At 53.8% G+C, this 22,829-nt stretch overlaps 1 protein-coding gene across 4 annotated transcripts; it reads left to right on the top strand.

The window, feature by feature from the left end:
- Positions 1 to 10,423: 10,423 nt before the first annotated feature.
- Positions 10,424 to 21,074, top strand: ENGASE (endo-beta-N-acetylglucosaminidase). 4 transcript variants are annotated; one of them, XM_089901586.1, is made up of 15 exons: positions 10,424 to 10,562; positions 11,234 to 11,301; positions 11,447 to 11,648; positions 12,643 to 12,791; positions 13,597 to 13,754; positions 14,257 to 14,405; positions 14,668 to 14,833; positions 15,723 to 15,826; positions 16,157 to 16,265; positions 16,445 to 16,635; positions 17,003 to 17,151; positions 17,602 to 17,710; positions 17,981 to 18,095; positions 18,293 to 18,355; positions 18,505 to 20,980. In XM_089901586.1, exons 1-15 carry the CDS (start codon positions 10,441 to 10,443, stop codon positions 18,721 to 18,723), a joined length of 2,073 nt encoding a protein of 690 aa, XP_089757712.1. In that variant the 5' UTR covers positions 10,424 to 10,440; the 3' UTR covers positions 18,724 to 20,980. The 4 variants fall into 4 exon arrangements, with proteins under 4 accessions (XP_089757712.1, XP_089757713.1, XP_022445135.2 ...); XM_089901587.1 differs by lacking the exon at positions 18,293 to 18,355 and having other exon boundaries at positions 18,505 to 21,074; XM_022589427.3 differs by having other exon boundaries at positions 18,293 to 20,972.
- Positions 21,075 to 22,829: the final 1,755 nt, after the last annotated feature.

Below are 22,829 nucleotides of genomic sequence, written 5' to 3'. Positions count from 1 at the left end.
CCACTCCCTTCCTGCTGACATTTCCACTCTGCTCTTTCTTGCTCCTGCTTTCTGCTAGCCCAGGTGCTAGGTGCTAGGGGCATAATGACAAATAAGACATGGTACTTGCCATATCTCGAGGACTCTTCTAGGACCTTAACTGCAGTGTGACATGGATGCCATCTTCTCAGAAGAACAGCACGTGTGGCCCCTAGTTACCTGCTCCACCTGACCCTTGGCCAAAGCAGTCTACCTTGCATTGGCTCCTTTCCCCATGTCCTGAGCCCGGCTGTTGAGGAATTGGCTAACCATCCCTGGAAAAGTTCTGATAAACTCAGCTGCAATACAAATGTTTGTGTTTTAGCGAAAGGACTTAGAAACGGCTGATGACTCAGCCAAAGGAAAGAATTGCTTATGTTAGAGCTTTCAGGAGTCTTTGTAGCCAGGGGCGGGAGCAGCGAGGAGGGTACGCCCAATCCCATGGGGTGTGTGTGTGTGCGTGTGTGTGTGTGTGTGCACGCACACGCGTGCACACGCTCAAGGATAATTTTCTGTGGGGCTCACTACGGGAACACAATGGCATGGTGGCAAAGCTAGATTTATTGGGCCACAGTAATGAGACTGGGATAAAATGAGACTTTCTTGCCCAAATCATGAAAAAACCAGAAGGTTACAGAAAATAATAAATAAAACAAGATGCCTCCATACGCAAAAGAGTAGTCTCTCTACCTCATACCATATACAAACATTAACTCAAAATGGATCAATGACCTAAATAGAAGAGCTAAAGTAATAGCCTTAGGAGAAAAAAACTTAGGTGTAATACATCATGACCTTGTATTAGGCAATAGTTTCCTACATATGACACCAGAAACACAAGTAACACAAGGAAATTGGACATCATAAAAATTTAAAATTTTCTGCATTAGGGACTTCCCTGGGTGTGCAATGGTTAAGACTCCACGCTTCCACTGCCGGGGGCATGGGTTCAATTCCTGGTCAGGGAACTAGGATCCCGTATGCCACACAGCGTGCCAAAAAAAATAATAAAATAAAATAAAAATAAATAAAATAAAAATTTTGCATCAAAGGACACTGTTAAGAAAGTGAAAAGACAACACAGAATGGAAGAAAATATTTGCAAACTGTATCTGATAAGGGACTTGTATCTAGAATATATAAAGAACCCTTGCAACCCAATAATAAATGACAAATAACCCAGTTACAAACGGCAAAGGGTCTCAATAAACATTTCTCTAAAGAAGATAAACAAATGACCAGGAAGCACATGAAAAGATACTCGACATCATTAGCTCCCAGGGAAATGCAAGTCAAAACCACAGGGAGCTACAACCTCACAACCAATAGGATGGTTGTGTAATCAAAATGACAAAAGTTGGCAAGAATGTAAAGAAATTGGGACCCTTGTACACTGCTGGCAGGAATGTAAAATGGTGCAGCTGCTTTGGAAAATGGTCTGGCACTTCCTCAAACCGTTAAACATAGAGTTACAGATAACCCAGCCGTTCCACTCCTACGTATGTACCCAAAAGAAATGAAAATATATGTCTACACACAAACTTGTGGATGAATGTTCTTAGCAGCATTACTTGTAATAAACGAAAAAGCGGAAGCAACCCAAATGTCCATCAGTGGATGAATGGATGCATAAAATGTGGCATATCCATTTAATGGAATATTACTCAGCCATAAAAAGGAATAAAGCACTGATACAGGCTACAACATGGATGAACCTCAAAAACATTATGCTGAGTGAAAGAAGCCAGTCACGAAAGACCACATATTGTATGATTCCATTTATATGAAATTCCAGAATAGGCAACTCCATAGAGAGAGAAAGTAGGTTAGCGGTTTCCAGGGGCTGGCAGGAGGTAGGGGGAGTGACTGCTGACAGGTATGAAATTTCTTTTTGTAGTGAGGAAAGTGTCCTGACATTGATAGCAGTTGTGGTTGCACACCTCTGTGACTATACTAAAAACAAATGAGTTGCACAATTTAAATGGGTGAATTGAATGGTATATAAATCATATTTTCAATAAAGTAGTTATAAAAAGCAAACAAAACACACACACAGGGCTTCCCTGGTGGCGCGGTGGTTGAGAGTCCGCCTGCCGATGCAGGGGACGCGGGTTCGTGCCCCGGTCCGGGAAGATCCCACATGGCGCGGAGCGGCTGGGCCCGTGAGCCATGGCTGCTGAGCCTGCGCGTCCGGAGCCTGTGTTCTGCAACGGGAGAGGCCACAACAGTGAGAGGCCTGCGTACCGCAAAACACACACACATACACACACACACACACACCCCAGAATGACTTGCCCTCTTCTGTTGAGCTGCAGAGCCAGTCTCATTACTCCAGGCTTGACTTAGTATGGGGCTAGGGTCTGGGGTCCGATGAGGTGGGATGGGAGTGTCAGGGTTAGTTCTTCCAAGAGCATTAACGAACAAACATTTTGGAATCAAATGATGGATGAGATCATGCAAACACAGGAGGCTGGCTCAGGTGCCAAGCGAAGCATTCCAGAAGGGACAGCTGATTGAGGACCATGCCTTTCTCTCTGAAGTCCCCACACAGCTGGAGTAGGGACTAGAAAGGCACAGTGACCTCAAATGCCCCTACCTCAACTGGCCCTGGTAACCAGCTCCTCCCAGGGCAGAATAGAGCACAGCCCTTTTCTCCATAGGTAGATGACCAGGCGAGGACAAGAAATTTCTACCTTAAAGATTTTCACAAGTAAGATTAGAAGTCCACACACTCTAGATAATTTGAAAACATCCCTGCCTAAAGATAGAGAAACTGTTCCAAGTGTTCAATTGAGATAGCCACTAAGTTAGTTGTCCATTCAGTTGAGAGCCTACCTACTAAAAATATCCAACAAGTATGTATTAAATACTTACCATGTGGGGGAAAAACTCACAGCAGAATTATCACAATCAAAAATTAAAATAATGATGCCTGCTACCTTTGAGGAGAGAAAAGACAAGATTGAGAATTGTGGCAAAGAACTTGAAACTAACGAGAAAAAGAAAGGGCCACATGGAAACTCTAGAAGTGGAAAATAAAACGAGTGAAATGAAGAACTCAGTGGATGAGTATGCCAGCATATTATACAGAGCTGAAGAGAAAAATCCGTGAATTGGAAGATAAACCTGAAGAAAATATCCAGTAAGAAGCATGGAGAGACAAAAGAAGCAAAGGACAGAATAGAGGCGATACCTCTACAGAGGCGACACTGAGAAAGACCTGCTTGACACCTAGGCTCAGAAGTCATATTCCAGTGGTCAGCCCAGAGAAGGGATGGGTAAAAGGCTCTATCTTTGGTTTGGAGAAGACAAAAAGAATCTGCAGCCATGTCTAATCCATCAGAGATGCCACTTACAAAATGTTATTTGCCTCGGAGTAAATCTAACAGTAGATGTGTAAGACCTCTACATAGAGAACAAAATATTATTAAGAAAAAAAAAATCTAAATCTATGGACGGTATGTTGGTTCTTGCCCTCTCAGAGGCAGATGCCAAGACAGGATTGGAGATACACGAGATCTGTAATTATTAAAGGATATAACTCAGGAACAGCCAGATGGGAGAGAGGCATAGGGGAAAGTATGTGGGGAGGGCCTGGGAGCTTCCATGCTCTTTTGGGAAGGTGCTACCCTCCCAGCACCTCCATGGGTTCACCAAGCCAGAAGCTCTCCAAACCCTATAGTTCAGGGGTTTTTAAGGAGGCTTCATTACATTGACTGGCCATCAGTGATTAATCCAATCTCCAGTCCCTCTCCCCTCCCCGGAGTTGGAGGTGTGCCTACTGAAAGTGCCAACCCTCTAAGCAAGGTTGGTTCCCTAGCAACCAGCCTCCATCAAGTGGTGGCGGGGCTCCCCAAAAGTCACCTCATTAACATGAACTCTGTTGTGGTTGAAAGGGGCTTGTTATAACTCACAAAAGACACCTTTACGGTTCTTATCATTTAGGAAATTCCAAGGGTTTTAGGAGTTCTGTGCCAGAAATGAAGACCAAACATACATTTCTTATTATAAATCACAATATCACAGAGCCCAAAACAGACTCAAGCATGTGTGGGCACTTGATTTTCCAGAAAGGGACAGTGCAAAGCACGGGGTAAAGGACGGTCTTTCCAAAAATCATGAATGACTGAGGGTTCATAGGATAAAAAATAAAACATAAATAAAAAATAAAACATATATACAGAATAGACAAACAACAAGGTTCTACTGTATAGCACAGGGAACTATATTCAATATCTTGTAATAACCTATAATGGAAAAGAATCTGAAAAAGAAATATATATATATATATTTAACTGAATCACTTTGCTGTTCACCTGAAACTAACACAACATTGTACATCAACTATACTTCAATTAAAAAATAAAATAAAATAAAATGTGACCTCCTCCCTCACATTATAAACAAAAATAATTCCAGGTGGCCTGTAGACCAGAAGGGGAAGGGCAAAACAATAAAGCTTCTAGAAAATAACAGAGGATGGAGTATTCCATATTCTCATGAGTTGGGGGTAGGGAAATACATTTTGAAAAAGACACAAAAGTACTAATCGTAACAGAAGAGTCTGATGAATTCTACTGCAACAAAATGGAGGATTGTTTTGGATGAGTTAGCAGGGCACTAACAGAAATTACAAAGCATCTAGAACTTACTGAAAGTGAAAGCTGTTGGATACAGTGAAAGTCATTCTCAGAGGGAAATGTATTCCCTCAACTGCATTTATAGGAAAACAAGAAAGATTTCAAAGTAAGTGAACCACACTGTCTACTTTTGAAACCAGAAAAAGAACAACAAAATAAATCCAAAGAAAATAACAGGAAAGAAAATAAAAGCAGAAATGAGTGAAATAGAAAACAAACAAAAAATAGAACAAAATGAAGAGCTTGTGTTTTGAAAGGACTGATAAAATAGACAGTCCTTCAACAAAAAAAAAAAGCATCAGGAAAAAAAGAAGGAATACTCAAATAAACAACACTGGAAATTAAAGAGCGCGCATAACCAAGAGATCAAAAAATATGATTAGAAATGACTTAATACCCTACATCTGAAAACCTCAATGAAATGGACACTTTTTAAAGAAAACACTTATTAGCATAAAATTGGCCCAGGAAGAAAGGGAAACATCTGAATAAGTCAGTAAGCAGAAAGGAAGATGAAATATTAAAGACCTACCCTCAAAAGGCAACTGGAAGTTGTAGACATAAAAAACAAAGAACTAAACTTCACAATTATTAACTAAAAATTCAGGAAAGCATCTTCATGACACGTCGGGACAGCACCCCTAAATAGAAGAAAACAGCAAAGCCACAAAGGACAGTATTAATAAACTTGACCATATGGGAATCTAAAAGACCTATAGTACAAGATAGGCAGACATATATTTGTTCCATTTATGTATGTAAGAGGCAAAATATTCGTATGTAGAATATATGCGACACCTACACAACAGGAAGGAAAGACAGCACAGGAGGAATGGGCAAACCCCCCACCCCCCCGCAACAGGTATGACACAGAAGAAACCTCATTTCCAAATGGCTGACCAACACGGAAAGCTGCAGCTTCAATTTAAAACAACAGTCAGATACCTACGGGCACCCACCCGGTGAGCGAAAATCTTCAAGTTCTATAACATCAGTGTTTGAGAGGTTGTGGAATAACCTGTATTTACCCCGCACTGGGGAGGATGTTGGTGACGGAGCATTCGGATGGCAGCTTGTTAGTGACTTAAAACTGGAAACGTGCGTGCTGTCACCCTCAGCAGCTCTAATCCTGTTTTATCTGAAAAAAGAAAAACAACATACGTATACCTCCAACGGTCTATACAAATATGTTCATCTTAACCATACGTATACCTCCAACGGCCTATACAAATATGTTCATCTTAACCATACGTATACCTCCAACGGTCTATACAAATATGTTCATTTTAACATGTAAAAAATAATAGCAAACAAATGTTTACTGTTTAAATGTCCACCGATGGGTAGATAGGTAAGTAGACTGATGTGTCAAAATGATAGCAGAGCAAACAATAGTGAAAACAAACGAATTAGAGCTATTTCAATCAATGTGGCTTGATTTCAAAAATGTTGCTGAGTGAAAAAAAACAAGATACAGCATAATGTGTACAATATGGTGCCACTTTCTCTCGATACCATTTTTATGAAACACAAACAATGTCATATGGTTCCAGATATATACAGGTGTGTCAAAGTATTTAAAGACATCTGCACTATAGCCGTCCCAAGATGTGACAACTGAGGTCTGTTAGAATAACCTCCCAGGTATAACTTGTGCTCACTCCTACTAATCTTAATAGCAAATTATATCAGTGTTTTGAAAGACTCCACTATGGCTCTGTCTGTATATAAAGCTAATTTTGTAAAATTCAAAAAATAAATAAATAAATAAAGACATCTGGAAGGATACAGGTCAAACCAATAGAACTGGGGGAATATTGAGGGGTCTCAGGAGGACAGGGGAGGCAAGGAAATCAGGAGGTGGATTAAAGGGAACATTCATTTCATCTGCAGTGCTTTAAATTTTTAAAAGGAGAAAATGAATGTAACTGTTGTGCAGGTATAATGATACGGGGACCCGGCAAGGGCAGGCACCCCAGGTTTGCCATGATTGTCGAGGAGTGTGTGCTCACAGGCAGACGTGAACCAGGAGGGGCTCAATATTTGTTGTGCAGGACATTCAAGCAGGTGTCTGGGCACAGCCTCGAGTGGGTGTAAAGGTGAGGCGGGTGGCTAGAGCCAGGAGCTGGGCCCAGCATCCTTTCATTCCTTAAGTCTTTGCTGAGCACCTAGGAGAACTCTGTAAAAGGGAGTGTGTTGAGCTGCACCATGCAGGCCTGCAAGCCCTGTGCTGGCCCAGATTCAAGACCAAAGAGCCTGGAGTCAGTGACAGACACATCAATGGTTTAATGGATCGGGGAGCTTACATGTCGGAAGCAAGGTCCTGGAGTGACAACCCACCATTCTGTGTGCAGTCCACGGCGGGCAGGACGTGGCGGCGTCTTTGCTCCCAGGGGGAGGGGGTGGTTACCAGTTATAGGGGGGAATTGACATCAGGTGGGCTCGTCAGTTACCAGGGGAACAAGCAGAGGGGCACACTCCTCACTGACCCTTTGATAAGCTATCGTGTTGATGTTCAGATCTAAAACTAGAACAATCTAGCCTGGGCCAGGGGCAAGTATGTAGGAAGGTCAGTCAGGTGAGTAGGGTGCAGGTGGAACAGGCATTGGTGGAGCAGGGGATGTAAGAGAGCAAGAGAACAAGCCACCTTGAGGGGCCTGACCATACAGAGCGATAGTTCAGAAGTAGTCTTTAATGTGATTTTTGCTCTCACCTGGCTGGTCTGAGGTAGCGCTCTGAGTGAAGGGAAAGTGGGATTTACTGCAGAAGGAATGCACTGAGGAACAATAATAAGATAAGATTTTGAAGAAAAAGCCCCCCCAAAACAAAAAACAAACAAACAAAAACCGATAACAGCCTTGCAATGCAGGCTTTTATTTTGAGAGGTTTTTCTAAATTCCTGTGTCCTCTCCCTGTCGTAGTTAGATTCGGCTACCAAAAAACTATCGGATTAAATCAGACCATAGTTTATTTTCCTTACATAGGAATTCAAACACCAGCAGTCCAGGGCAATACTGTGGTCCGTGCCACTGGGGGAGCCAGGCCTCTTCTCTCTGGATGCTCCACGCCCTCCCAATGTGGCTTCTGTCTTACAGTCTCAGACGGCTGCTGCAGTGCCTACCATCACATCTCACACCCACCTGACCGGCAGCCGAAAGCAGGGAAGAAAAAGTGGGGGGCGCGTTCCTTTGTTTTGCAGGCACAGCCAGAATTGCAAGTGTGACTTCCATTCTCATCTGGAAACCAGAACGTGCTCGCCAGGCCCCTCTAAACTGCTGGGGATGTTGTCTTCGTCTGGGCAGCCAGCAGCCAGCTGCCAGCTAAAACATGGGCTTCTCTCCCTAAAGTACAAGGGGAGGAGAGATATTGGGGACAATTTGTTGCTGCCACACGCTTCAGCATATGAACAACGAAGCCTGTGGAGCAGGTGACCTGGTTCTCGCTCCTGGCCCTGGGAGATTGTGGAGGCCGGAAGGGAGAGAGTGGAGGAAGGCAAAGCAAGCAGGTGTGAGTCCAGGTCTCCGCCGGGCCCAACCGAGGGGCAGACGTGGCAGCCAGTGCAGGAAACACGAGGTGCGCAGCACCAAGCCAGTGGCACAGTTGGTCAGTCAGGCAGGGGAGGTCCCCAGGCTCAGGTTCCCGAGCCAACCTGGCTTCCTGTGCTGGCATGGACAGAGCCAGGAGGTGTCGGTGGGGCCCCCATGGCGGGGCAAGGGGGCTCTGCAGCAAGGCTGCAGCGAAGATTCACAGGTAGGGCTGCCAGATTTAGCAAACTCAGGATCCCAGTTCACTTTGAATTTCGGGTAAATGAGAAAGAATTGCATAGTATAATCATGTCCCGTTTCCATTTGTTGTTTATCTGGAAATCAAATTTAATTGGGTGTCCTGTACTTTATCTGGAAACACTACAAGGTGAGGGTTTTAGGGGGCCTAGCCAGGCTTTGGAGGGGTGTGGAGCCCCAGCGGGACCAGCGTGAGCTCAAGGCAAACGTGGGGACCTCCAGGCTCGCCCTGACCCAGGACAAGGATCTTGAGACCAGGAGCCACAGGGACCTGCAGGGCAGGCGGCAAAGCAGGGGCCAAGGCAGAGGCCACAGACCAGAGTCTTCCCTGCTGCTCTGGGGAGGGTGTGCAGGGTGACTTAAACTTCCCTGCTCCCCCAGACCAGAGGACAACACTGCCAAGAGGAGCAGGGAAGGGAGGCCCGAGTATTTTTCCCCCCAGAGACTGAGCATTACCCTAAGGAATCTCTAAGAACTATGTTTGAGTTCTGAGGATGGCAAGTTTATTTTTACCATTAAGCTGCAGGTAAGCGGCTTAAATGCAGATCGAATGCAGACTCCACATCTTCTGCACTCCCCTGAGCACAGCCAGAGGGGGGTCTTGACCCTGCGCCCCCTTCTCAAGGCAGACTTCCCAGGGCTTTGCAGTCCCTGTCCTCCCTGTGATCACTGCCGCCTGCTCCCGAGGGCCCTGTCTTCCCTTGCAGCATGGCCGGGATACGTATTCCACAGCCTAGTCATTTTCCCCACTCTCAGGGTTTATGGAAGCTTGGGGCCTCATAAAGTTCAAAGTCTGCAGTGATAATAAAGAGGCCCACTCAACTTGGCTTGGGCAGAAGGACACTCCCGGCTGTACGAAGGGGTGTTGGGGGCTGGGTGAGGGGCGCTTTGGGCGGGCCCAAACTCAGCCCTGCGGGGCCCAGCCTTGAGTCCAGGCGCTTCTCCTCACACTCCACACGCTGGGAACCCCTCTGTGCCCAAGATGCTGGGGAGGTGCCACATCTGAGATACCTCCAGGCCCTGCAGATTTGGGGGTGTAGAAAAAAATTTGTGCTTCAGTGGAAACTAGGCATTGTCTACATACTGCACATCCTGCTGTTATCTGATCCTAGCTTTTTTAAAAAGTTGAGGTATAGTTGATGTACAATATTATATAAGTTTCAGTACAACATAGTGATTCACAGTTTTTAAAGGTTATGCTCCATTTATAGTTATTATAAAATATTGGCTATATTCCCTGTGCTGTACACTATATCCTTGCAGCTTATTTATTTTATACATACACAGTAGTTTGTACCACTTAATCTGATTCTAGCTTTTTATCATCTTTACAACGTGTAAATTGTCTTGTCCAGACGTTCAGTGATCTTGCCCACACCCCACTCCTGCGGAAAAACTCATTCTGCCTCTATTAACGTTCTCATTTCAATATTCCTGATCTATAAAAGGTTCTCTTTTTTGATTCGCTTTTGAACTGGTTATAATACCTGTCTGGTTCCTTCTCTGATTAACGAATAGGACAGTCTTTAACATTTGTCTATTTTTATACCTGAATGAGAATTATTATTTCACCTTTTTCTGAAAATTATCTTTGAATAGGGATTAGACGAACAGAGTTCAGATATCGCTTCTACAATTTACTGACTTTGTGACCTTCGGGAGATCGCTCATCTGAAAAAGGAGGCCGGCGAGGCCAGAACTGGTACGAAGGTGCTTTCCGGAGCCCTGGGCTCAGACCCCGCCCCCTCCCTGCCCCCTCCCCGCCCCTCGTCTCGGCCCCGCCCCTCCACAGGCCCCGCCCCCAGACCTTCCTCCTCTACAAAGGCCCGGTGGCAGGTGAGCCAGCCCATGGCGCGAGCCGGGAGTCTGTCCGGAGCCCAGTCGGGGCGGGGCATCAGCGCCGAGAAGTCCCCATTGGCCGGCTGGCGGTGTCAGGGGCGGGTTCCAGACTGCGATTGGCCGGCAGCCGGGCTGCCGGGCGGCGCGGGCGGGGCAACGTCATGGAGGCCGCGGGCGCCCGGGCCCTGGCGGCTGCGCGGCGGCGGGGCCGGCGGCTGCAGGCGCCGGCGACCCTGAAGGAGCAGCGGGATCCCCAGCCAGGCAGGCGGCTGCCGCAGAGGAGGTGGGTAAGAGACCGGTGGGCGAATCCTGCGGCCCCGTCCCGCGGCCGGGCAGTGGGGCCAGAGTCGATGGGCGCCCGGCCCAGGCCCCGGGAGGCGCGCTGGGAGCTCCAGGCGCAGGACAGCAATCTTCGGCCCCCAAGTCCCCTGTCCGCGGCGGGTCCTGCCCGCCGCCCCAGCCCGCACAGCAGCAGGCACGGACAGAGTCTCGGAACGGGGATGCGACCTCAGCAGCGGGCCAGGCTGGGAATCCTGGCGCCCTGGCAGGAAGCTTTGACATGCGAAATGCTTTGATCGTGCCTCCCACCCCTGGCGGTGGATCTGCGCAGAGGATCCGAGCGTGGCATTTTTAATTGCTCAGGGCAGGCCAGCGTGTGTAATTAGGATTATTCGTGCCCATGCTGGGCAGGAAAGGGGTTGGTGCCTGGAGCGGGGACATCTGAACTGGTCTTTGAGGAGGTGGAGGATTTCAGTAGGTGGAGAATGGACAGAAGGGTGTTCCAGTTTGAGGGAACAGAATGGGCAAAGGCACGTTTCCATAGTTTGCATTAAAAAATGTAAGCCCGAGGCCATCTCCCCCTGCATGTCTAAGCGCGGGCTGGTCTGTTGGCTTCAAAGTGCTCTTTTTCTTTACCCTTTTATTTAAAAGAAATTTAACTCCTTCTTTGCTTAGAATTGAAGAGGATCAAGAAGAAGCAGTCTTTCGAGAAGTGGTCAGTTTTACCCCAGACCCTTTGCCAGGTGAGAAGGACCGAGGCTCTGAACACTTGTGTCCATGTTCACTCTTGGAGCTTCTGGACTGGGCTGTCCCCTCCCCATCTCAAGTTTTCTGTTATTAATCCCATAATTTCGACTGATGCCTCGCTGTTTCCCTCCTCTGAACCAGTTCGATATTATGACAAGGTCACCACCAAACCCATCAGCTTTTACTTGTCTTCCCTGGAGGAACTCTTGGCATGGACGCCCAACGTGGAGGACGGCTTTAACGTGGCCTTAGGGCCCCCCGAGTGTCGGCAGCCCCCTCTGAGCAGCAGGAGGCCCCGGACTTTGATGTGCCATGACATGATGGGCGGGTACCTGGATGACAAGTGAGGACACTGCGAGGGCATCACCTGGCGGGAGGGGATGGAGGGGCGGGAGCGTGCCATGTGGCAGAAGGAGCACCGGATGGGGAGTCAGGAGATGGGGCATCAGCCCACACTGCCACCACCTGGGAGAGGAACTCAGGCCTCTTTGTTTCATCTGTAAGAAGAGGGCACTGGGTTAGGCAATAGCTGCTGCCTCTTTCAGCTCTGAAACGGTTTGATTCTGGGGACTACCTGCACCTGAAGCCTGGGAGGCTGGAGAGGGCACCACAGCTGGGACCCTCTTCAGATGGCCTGGCCCAGAAACTTGGTTCTTCAGCTGATTTCTTTTCTTCATCCTCCTCACTCGAGCTCCCTTCCATCTTGGCCCACTGGCTCTGGAGTCGTTCCACCCCCTCCCCCCCGCAGCCGGGGGCACTTCCTCCAGGTTGCTGCGGGGTCAGCTTAGAGATCTTAAACGTCCATAAAACAATCTTGGACATGACAACTGTTGGGAAGGCCTGAGTCAGAGCTGGCCATCAAGGTACAGACAGAGGCGGGTGATGTAACCTCGGGTGTAGCTCACGTGGTTGTCAACCCCAACCTTACCTGCAGGCAGGCCGTGTCCTGGGGAGCTGCTGATCTCAGAATAGAGTGGGACCCCAGGCACAGGAGCTCTGCATGAGCCCCTCCCCGTCTCTTTCCTTCTGTCCTGTGTTTGTCTGCTTGTTGAGGCTAAACACGCTCAGTCCATCGGGTCCCATGCGGGGGGTACCTGCGCGGCCTGGTGAAAACGTTTCCCTTGTGACCAAGCCTGTCAACGTCCGGGCTGTGGCCTGGGCTGCTTCTCAGCCCAGTCAGTAGGCAGGGCCTGGCTCACAGCAAGCTTGCCATTAGCGCCGACCGGATGGAACCGAAGAGAATCTTCACTCACTCGCCATTGCCCTCTCTTTTCACCGTGGGGTCGTCGTGTCCTTGTCTGTTTCTGGGTCCTGACTTTGTTCTCTTTCTTCACTAGGTTTATTCAGGGCTCAGCCGCGCAGAACCCCTATTCCTTCTACCACTGGCAGTACATCGACATCTTTGTGTACTTCAGCCATCACACGGTCACCATCCCCCCGGTAGGCTGGACCAACGCTGCCCACAGGCATGGGGTCTGTGTGCTGGGTAAGAGCCAGGGACCCGCCTCCAACCCTGCCAGACTCATTGGCACACCTTCCAGGTGACCCAGTGATGAAAGGGCTTGGGCTGGGCTTCCCTGGTGGCTCAGCGGTTGAGAGTCCGCCTGCCGACGCAGGGGACACGGGTTCGTGCCCCGGTCCGGGAGGATCCCACATGCCGCGGAGTGGCTGGGCCCGTGAGCCACGGCCACTGAGCTTGCGCATCCGGAGCCTGTGCTCCGCAACGGGAGAGGCCGCAACAGTGAGAGGCCCGCGTACCGCAAAAAAAAAAAAAAAAAGGGCTTGGGCTTTGGCTGCTTCTTAGTGGGTAGAGCTCCTTACCTGCCTTGATGGGTTAGGACAGGCAAAACAAACTTTTTCTGGAAAGGACCAGATAGTAAATATTTTCAGCTTTCCAGGCCACTGGGTCACTATTGGAACTGCCAGAGAGACAATAGCCCCCACAGACAATAAACAAACAAATGGGCTGGGCTGTGATCCAGTAAAACCGTTTTTACACGAAGACGTGGGGGGCTGGATACGGGCTGTAGGTGGTCCACCCCTGGGGAGAGTAGTGCTCCTCAAGCTTCCTCCTGAATCCAAATCATTTACTGGCTTGTCTAACACTGATTTTGGGGCCCCGCCCCCAGGGGATCCGATTCATTTGATATCTGGGGATGCTGGGAATTTGAAATTCTAATAAGTTTGCAGGTGACAGTGACGCTGCTGGTGCAGGAACCACACCTTGGGAACTGCTGGGTCAGAGGGGAAATGATCCCCGGGCCCGACCTTGTTTCTCTCCCGTCCCACAGGGACTTTCATCACCGAATGGAAAGAAGGGGAGCGGCTCTGTGAGGCCTTCCTGGCTGGGGACGAGCGCTCATACCAGGCGGTGGCCCGTCAGCTGGTCCTGATTGCCCAGTTTTTCCGATTCGATGGCTGGCTGATCAACATCGAGAACTCTCTGAGTGTGAGCACGCCTGCCCCTGTGCCCCGTGGGGACCCTCCATCGCACTCCTCGGCCTCATCAGGCCGGTCCCTGCTACGGCAGCACTTCCTCCGTCTCAGTTGGAGCCGGCTCCTACGCCTCTGCCTCTTCACAGGGAGATGGATGTTCTCCAGCGCGGTGTCCAGAAACCTTGCGCGCTGAGCTTTGCTTCTCTGGCTCCTTCAAGGTGGCCTCTGCTTTGCTCGCGCCGCATGTGTGGCTTCCTCTTCACGCCGCCCTCCCCTTTCATTGCGTTTTATCGTTTCCTGATTGCTGTGTCCATGTCCTTCCTGCTTCAGAAAGAACGGAAAGTTGGACCTCTGGCTGGACCCTCTGCTCGGCAGCCGTGGGGCTGAGGGGCTTCTGGGACCAGGACCCGTTTGCTCCTGGGGTTAAGTGTCCTCCTGTCTGTCCTGTGCCAGGCGCTTCTCACGACAGACCTCTCTGGGCCTCACGGAAGGTCTGTCTCCTTCCCTGTCTCCAGCTGGCCGCCGTGGGGAACGTGCCCCACTTCCTCCGGTACCTGACCACTCAGCTGCATCAACAGGTCCCCAGGGGCCTGGTGCTCTGGTATGATAGCGTGGTGAGCAGCGGGCAACTCACGTGGCAGGATGAGCTCAACGAGCACAACAGGTGAGCCTGCAGGAGGGCGGCCTGGGCCCCTGGACAGGGGTAGGAGCTCCCTCTGCCTTCCGGAGGTGTTGCCAGCATGGCTGTCTTGGGGAAGGTGAGGGACGGGCAGAGTTGTCTGACACCCCGAGCACCACCAGAGAGAAGGAGCGCCTGGTCAGCCCGGCCGTGCCCAGCTTTACTGGCCGCAGTCTGTGGGCTGAGCGGATGCAGGTGCTTGAGGGGAGAAGGCCCGGGCTTTACAGCCCACCCTTGCCGCCCCCAGGGTCTTCTTCGATTCCTGCGATGGCTTCTTCACCAACTATAACTGGCGGGAGGAACATCTGGAGCGGATGCTGGGGCAGGCTGGGGAGCGCCTGGCCGACGTGTATGTGGGAGTGGATGTGTTCGCCCGGGGCAATGTCGTCGGGGGCCGGTTCCATACGGACAAGGTGGGTGGTGGCCTTTGAGGCCGGGGAGGTGGTGGCAGTGGCCCGGGTGCCTGCTGTCCTTGGGGACCTTTCATTGCTATCTGCACCTCAAGGGAAAGAGAGGCAGCGGTGATCCTCCCCAGAGTGGGGAAACTGAAGCACCAAGAAACAAGGTCTGCCCTGAAATCCTACCTTGCAGCCCATTTCTACAGTCAGATGGTACCATTTTTCCCTAGGTGTTAATGCTGGTCTCACCTGTAGCTTTACTTCCTTTTGGACCACGTGCTTTGCAGGGCACTGAGCTAGCACTGTAAAGCGAGAACGGGGACTCAGAGGAAAGCCGGGGGGCATATTTTGGTGTTTCCTTAGCCCAGGGCGAAGGACTGAGGTGAAACTCCCACAGTTTCGGGAACTGCTGGTTTGATAACTAGTGAGGTTTTTCTGGCGAGGCAGGCGGTGTCAGCAGTGAGAAAAGAGAAGAGGGGCCCGCGGGGGCTGCTGCACCTGGTGTGGGATAAGTGGGGAATCAGCCTGTCCCCGGGCGCCGTGGGGACGTTCTCAACTCATTAATTAAGCTTTAAGTGAATACATTTAATCCAATAACTGAAGATTCTCTCCGCCCCCTGTGAGGCTGATAATATAGTGTGAAGTGTAGTGAGAGAGAGACGTGTATCCCGTGGGCGGCCCCCGTGCTGGCCCCTGCCCCTCGGACATTCCGCTCTGCGCCTCCCCGCCGCCCGCGCCCTCTTCTGGGCGGCTGCAGAACTGTAGGGGCGAGCCCTAAACGCCCGGAGTGGCGCTGGGGCTCCTGCCTCCCTTTCCAGGCTCCCCGCTTCCCCAAACCCCCCATCGCCATGCGTGGACGCTGGTTGCTGGGACGGGGGCATCTCCCTGACTGCTGTCTCCCTAGTCACTGGAGCTGATCCGGAAGCACGGGTTCTCGGTGGCTCTGTTCGCACCTGGCTGGGTGTACGAGTGTTTGGAGAAGGGGGATTTCTTCCAGAACCAGGACAAGTGAGTCCTGTGTGTCCCGGGACCTGAGTGTGGCCAATGGCAGGGAGGGTCTCAGGTGATTTCGCCAGCTTTTGGCCTTGCTCCCCTGGGGGTGGGGTTAAGGCAGGGCAAGGGGTTCAGCTGCCCTGGCTGCTCCTGGGGGTCGTGGAGACCAGTTAGTTACGCAGGAAGGACAAAGGTTGGGGACCTCGAGGGACCACTTCCTGCAGGCTTGCAGTGGGGGGCTGCGGTCACTCGGGAAGGGATGCCAGAAAGACTGGAGTCGCAAGAGTGAGTTCAGGGCATCGCGGAGCCCTCTGTGGACCTGAGCCTTCATGCGTCTCTCCGCAGGTTCTGGAGTTTGCTGGAACGCTATCTGCCCACACATAGCATCTGCTCCTTGCCCTTTGTCACTTCCTTCTGCCTGGGCATGGGGACTCGAAGAGTCTGTTATGGCCAGGTGCGTGGGTCCCGTGCTGGGTGGCCGGGGGCGAGGGGCTTCCCGGATGTGCCGCATGTTGGCGAAGGGGCTGCCTTCTCTCTCATCTTTGGTCCTCACCTGGGACCGGTGGGGGGGGCCTTGGGCGTGACGGCTCCGTCTGCCCCCTGCCCTCCCTCCACTTCTGTCTCTTTCTTCAGGAGGAGGCCGTGGGGCCCTGGTACCACCTGAGTGCCCAGGAAATCCAGCCCCTGTTTGGAGAGCACAGGCTGGAAGGGAACGGACGGGGCTGGGTGAAGATGCACTGCTGCCTGGAAGACGCCTGGAACGGGGGCAGCTCTCTGCTTATCCGGGGGCTGATTCCGCCCGAGGTTGGAAACGTGTCTGTGAGGTAGGTGAGTGAGTGGGGCTGAGACGTAGGGCCTGTCATCTTCCCCCATCATCCATGTCAGTCGCCTAACTGGGCAGGTGGGCAGCAGAGGCCAGAGTGAGGACAGAGCCGGGGTTTTGTTTTATTGTGTGAAGAACACGCAACATACAGTTTACCCTCTTCACCGCTTCTGAGTGTCCAGGAGAGTAGCGTCAGCTACCTGCACATTCTTGTGTGCATTTTCCTTTCGCAGACCTGAGGCTGGCCTCGCGGGCAGCCCGCTCCCCCTCCCCATCCTGGAGGGAGAAGTTGGCGGATGGGACCCGGAACAGTCCCGCTTCCCAGCAGTTTCCCTGTGGCCTCTCATCACAGGACCTTCCTCCTCCAGGTTATTCTCCCTGCAGGTCCCAGTGCCACCCAAGGTTTTCCTGTCCATGGTGTACAAGCTAGAAGGACCTTCGGCTGTGGGGGTGGCTTTGGAGCTCACCACGGGGGACGCAGGCAGCTGTCACGTGGGAGGCATCTCGGCGCTGAGCGGTGAGGGGATGGCTCCTTCCTTCCTTACAGGCTTCTGCCTTCTCAGGGGACGTCTCGGGGAGGAGGAAGCTAGAAAGCTGCATGGGGTGCGGGGGCAGCTGGGGTTGGGGGCACTGCTGTGGTCCAGGCCTGGACAGGGAGTTTCGCCCTTCAGCTGGAACCTCTGGGCTGTGGCCCTGCGGTGCGGGTTGGAGGTGTGCTCCCATGGGGGGTCTCGTGCCAGCTGCGCCCTGAGAGCGAGGATGTCCACGGGCCAGTCCTGGTCATTCATCCCTGAGTTTTCCTCCTCTCCTCCCTGTTCCCCTTCTCCTGAGGCCTCAGCCCATCGGGCCGAGAGCACCTGGGGCCACCAGGGAGTCTTGCTGGGCCCCCGGCTCCCGATTCAGTGACACCTCCCAGTGCGGTTTCCTTTGGACTCTCCTTGTTGAAGTCTTGTGTCTCCTGCCCCAGCAGAAACGAGCTCAAGGCGCAGTCCCCGACCCCTCCGGGTGCCCCCGACCAAGCTGGCCAAATGGGTGGGCCGCTGCGGCCAGCAGCTCAGCGGGGGCTGGGTCCAGCGGTGAGTCCCTCCCCTTCCTGTTGAATCCCCCGCCAGGGATGGCCACGCTGGGGTGGGGATTGAAGAGTGAGGGACCGTCCACTGAGAAACCCCAGAACTGGCGGGAATGGAGGGGCCCTGGGCCGACCCCTCGGATTTCAGGCAGCTCAGTGACACAAGACCGCAGGATCCACTTTGGGATGGAGACCCCTGTGGCTCGGGGCCTCTGAGCAGCCAGTCTGAAGGTGCCGAGCTGAGGCCCCTTGGGACCGGCCTGTTTGCCTCTCCCAGCTGCTACGAAGTGAATCTGCGGGGCTGCCTCCTGCAGGCCCTCTTCGTTAATTTCTCCCGGCCTCCGGGCAGCCAGGAGGAGGAGAACTTCGTCTGTCGCCTTGGAGAGATCCAGGTGAGGCATCTCAGGGAGCCGGCTGGGGCTCGGCTGGGGCATCTGTCCAGCTGCAGATGAGGCCGAGCGCCCCCCTGCTGCCTCCGCTGGCCCGGGGGGATTGGAGCAGAGGTGCGGGGGGTGGACCTTGCAGGGCCAGGCACCCTCCGACCAGCCCTGGGCTCTCGGGCCGTGCTGAGCCTTCTCTCTTCTGGCAGGTGGTGGATGCCAGTAGCCTGCTGACCCCTCTGCCTCAGGTGCAGGCCGTGACTGTCTCGCAGGTGCGCTGGCAGCCGGCCGCCTCCGAGGGGGAGAGCGGCCCCGCTGGGCTCCGGCTCAGCTGTACTCTGCGCTGGGCCTACCTCCCCCCTCACGTCCGATGCTTCCGGATCCACTGCTGCCGAGGGTCAGGAGGTGACTCTCCTTGCAGGGCGCCGTCGGAGCCAGAGAGGCCCGCGCTCCTGGGCCTGGCTTTTGTCAACCGGTATCGGATAGTGGACCTAGCAGTGGCACCTGCAGAGCCTGGCCGGGATGGCCGTGTGGAGTTCCTGGTGGAGCCCATCCCCAAGGAGGGGTTTCTGGTGCCGCGGGCCGAGTGGGGCAGGGCGGCCATGCTGTACTCCACGCCCCGCACATGAGCGACCATTAAAGCACAGAGTCTCCCACCTCAAGGATAAGACTTCTTCCCGTGTGCGGGGAAGGCCCGGGTCCCAAGAGCTGGGCCAGAAGATCACGGGCCCCGGAAGGCTGTGGGCTGTGGGCTGTGGCTCTTCGTTGGGGCATTGGGATAGGAAAACTGAGAAGTCAGTTTGCTGAGTTGATAATTCCAGCGGTGAATGGACCCCTCCCCCCTTTTTGTCTAATCCCTCTCCGTAGTATACAGTTTCCGGGTACAAGTGAAAAGATTTGGGAAAATTTAGTCTAGAAAATTCCATAAAGGGAATTGCCTAATAGGCTGAAAGACGCTTATGCTGACAATGGTGACCTTTTATTCCTGCAGTTGGGACGATTAGAAGCGAGCTTAATTGTGGCGAGAGGGCCTCGGAGTAGGGCCTTGAGACGCTTCCAAGGGTGGGAATGAGATAGAGGGGCCCCGATGGGGGAGGAGAGCAGTGGGGTGGGGTGGGGCCAGTAGCTCAGGAACAGTGGCCCCTGCAAATGCTGAGAGGGTGTCCCCGGGAGACCTCTTCCCCAGGAATGGGAGCCCCAGGCCAGGCTGCGCCAGGTCACACCAGCCCCAGGCAGGGCAGGCACCCGGGCCAGACCACCTCGTGTCCTGGCTTTCCCAGTTTACCGTCCCCCTGAGCCAAAGCCACTTCCGAGCATTCCCATCGGCCCTGTGTCCTGCTTCGTCTCTTCCGGGTCGTAGGTGCAAGCTGGTGAGCCCAGTGAGCTCGGGCAGCAGGAGGCCAGGCCGGGCCCAGGAAGGCCCTCGGGGGGCACCCAGCAGCCCCCCAGCCCTGGGTGCGGGCTCTGGGCCGCCTCCGTCACACCCTCTGGCTCCGCCGCTCCCTTGAGCAGGTGTTAGTCCAGAGCATCAAGGCATCGGGACGGCGGCCCGGCCCACTGTGGCCCCTTCCTCCCGCTTCCTTCTCTCTCCCCGCACCTCCCTCCTTCCTCTGCCCAGCGCTCTGCACGGGGAGGAGGCGGGTAGGCGAGCCAGAGATGGTTTCTCCAGCCACACAGCTCCCCTGTTGACACCTGGGCCGCTGCGGTGGCTTCCCGGGAGGGGTCTCTTGACCCCGCAGCCTTGGGTAACCCTGCTCCCCTGCCCTCTCCAGGCCTGAGTGGGCTGTGCCCTGACCCTTTGACGAAGGCCGTCAGCCCCTCGTTCTTGGGGTCTCTCACCCCCAGGCCTCATAGGCCAACGATGGGGGTTACTTTCCTGTTCCTCTTGTCCTCCCCCTGTGCTACTCGATGTGGACGATGCCAAGGGCCAGGACCCTCTGGGGTGACCTCCCAGCTGGAGGGTTGGCCCCCTGTGTCACGCAGGGTCAGCAGACTTGATTTTTACGCCGCAGTGAAGGAAGTGGCCGCCAGGCGGCAGTGCAGCCACACGGCATCCATCCTGGTCCTCGGAATTCGGAGAGGACCGCAGGACACGGAGGGGTTCTCCTTCCGGGGCCGACGTTTGCCTCTGTCTCCACCTGCCCTGCTTCATGAGTGCCCACGTGCCCTTTTCCCAGCCCGACGCAGGACCTCTGGTTCTACGTCTTTCCTAATTGGGAACGTTTTACTCTTCATGCCCCACGCGTGTGGCCCAGCTCAGCCCCAGGATGGGAATAGGTTTGTCTGAGAGGGGGGAAGAGGGTTCCTGTGGGCCAGGAAGACACCTCCACTGGCTGACCCTGAACAGGTCTCCCAGCACCCCAGATTCTCCCTGTGAATCTGGAGCGTCAGGAGACTGTCGGGGTTGGGGAACCGCTCCCTTGACTCCCCCTGGCATGCTTTGAATCCCCCCCCAATTTTGAACTTGGGGGAACTGGGGTGGGGGCTCCTGGCTCCTCCCACCCCAGTTCCCAGAGGTGGGGGTCGGGTGGGGGGCAGGACCGGGCACCCGGAAGTGGGCAGCACAGCTGTCATGCCCCGCTGCTCTTATTTCAGGAGGCTTTTTTTTTTTAAAGTGCTGGTTTTCCGAATATTTTATGCTGAGAAGGAGGGAAAATTTATAGTGGCAATTATTTTCTCACAGTCTGGCGCGCAAGCAATTAGAAAAAAGGGGGCTTAGCAGAGCATGGCGTGCTGCGGGATCGCACAGCCCCAGCTTCTCAAGAGCACGGTCCCCAGTCCCACCGACGGTAAAGGCTTGTATGCAGGAAAATAATATGTCGGCGTTTAAGCCTGTGCCCCTCTGGCGTGTGTAATCGCTCCGAAATAAATGATCCGACGCTGTGAAAAATGAAGAACGCAGGTCTTGGTGAGACGTGGGGCAGACAGCGCGTCTCGGGTTTGGAGCCTGCCCCCATCGCAGCCCCCAGCCCAAGGCTTTCAGGCTCTTGGTTTGGATTCTGCTGCTTCCCTTCCCAGCTCTCCCTCCTCTTCTGGCTGGGAGTTGAGGATGGCGGCCACTGTCCTCCACCCCACTGCGCCGGGGCTGGGGACTCACACCCGGGGTGGAGCAGTGGGCTTACCTTCAGGCAGCTCCTTTCCTTGGGACCACGGCTGGGCCCTGGCGCACAGGCAGAGCCAGTGGTGTGGGCAAGATCCCTGAGAGCACCAGCCTCAACTGCCCAGCTGGCCCTCTTGTATTCAGATGTCTGCCCCACCGGTCATCAGGCACACATGTGGAGCGGCCACCACTCAGCAGCTGGTGGGGCCGGGGGGCCCTTCTGCCCCAGACTCTGCTGGTAACGTCACAGACCTTGCTCGCAGGGTAGACAGGGCAAGGCTGCGGGGAGCACGTGTGAGCCCTACCTCCAGACTCCTGGGACGGGATGGGGAGATGGCAGTCTGGAGGAGAGCATGGGGGCTCTGGACTGTCTCCCATAGGGTCTTCTGACTCCCCTCTGGCCATCTGGCTTCCTGAGAGGAGCTGCCCATCCTGGGGCCACCCACAGTGGGCGTCCTGGTCCTCTGTGCCCTCTACCCTCTGTGCCCGGGAGCTGGCAAATCAAAAAGAGTTGTCCTGGTTTGAAGAAAAATCTTTATTAATAATCTTAATAATAATAATGCGGTTGATTTGAATGGTCACACCTTGGAAGCATACAGAATGGTAAGAAAGGAAGCCTGGGGCCTGGCTGCAGTCCCGGGGTTGAGAGGGGTGGGAGGGCGCAGGGCCGGGGGTGGAGCTGCTGCAAGAAAAGGGTCGAGAACAGCAGAGGGTGGAGGGGCCTGTACAGGGGACGAAGCCGGAGGCAGGGCGGGGCTCTGTACAACGGGAATAGAAAAGGAGCCTCATCTCAGTAGCTTCAGGAGCTGATGCTAAATATAAAGTGAGGTGTATTTTTTTTCCTTTTAAAGTTTCGTGAGACAGTGGAGCCATGTTGGGAGCCTACATCTTTTGTTGTTTTTTTGCTGCTCCCCCGACTCCAGCTCTCCCTGCCTGGCCAGCGGCTCCTCCCTGCTGCCTGCCGTCTGTTGCCCCCACGACTCTAGGACCTGAGCCGGGAGCAGGGGAGGGGGCTGCGGACCGCCCAGGCCTTCCCCCACCCCTGGCTCTCCCTGCTTGGACGTGCCGTCCAGACCCATAGCACCGTGACCCGAACCCTCGCCGTGCAGCCAGGTGCCGGCCCGTCCCTCTGTTCCTCTCTGCAGGACTGGGCCCTGCAGGGCGGAGGCCAGAGGGCTCTTCCCAGCTGCAGCGTGAGGCTGACCTTCTCTCTCCTGGACCAGGCCCAGGTTCTCCAGAAAAGGAACCAGAAACGACCAGTCAGAACAAGACCTCGGCCTCAAGGTCCTCACCCCTGGCTGGGCAGCCAGAGCCCCCTCATGTGGAGGGAGGGGGCCTGGGTGCCCTGTAGTTCTGGAAACATATCAGCCCTTGGTGTTGAGGTCGGACCCCAGGGCTGCTGGTTGGACAGCCTCCAGTGGCTGCAAACTCCTCCCCAGGTTCGCAGGACACAGGTGTTGGCGGCGCGGCAGGAGGGGTAGCCGGGGCCCAGAGCGCAAGACACAGGGTGACTGGGCACAGCCGAAGCCCCGAGATGAAAAGCAGCCCCCGTCCCCGCGCCCGCCCAGCCGTCCCTCCGCTGGCACAGTCGGCAGCCAAGGTCGAGTCCTGCTGGCCACTCCTCCTGCTTGGGCCTGCAGCCGCTC

This window comes from Delphinapterus leucas, chromosome 19 (assembly GCF_059928025.1).
Source record: "Delphinapterus leucas isolate spDelLeu-1000000601 "Yukka" chromosome 19, BTC_Dleu_Yukka2, whole genome shotgun sequence".
NCBI classification, from domain to species: Eukaryota; Metazoa; Chordata; class Mammalia; order Artiodactyla; family Monodontidae; genus Delphinapterus; species Delphinapterus leucas.
Note: the sequence above shows the minus strand (reverse complement) of the source record. Positions and strands in the feature narration are given on the sequence as shown.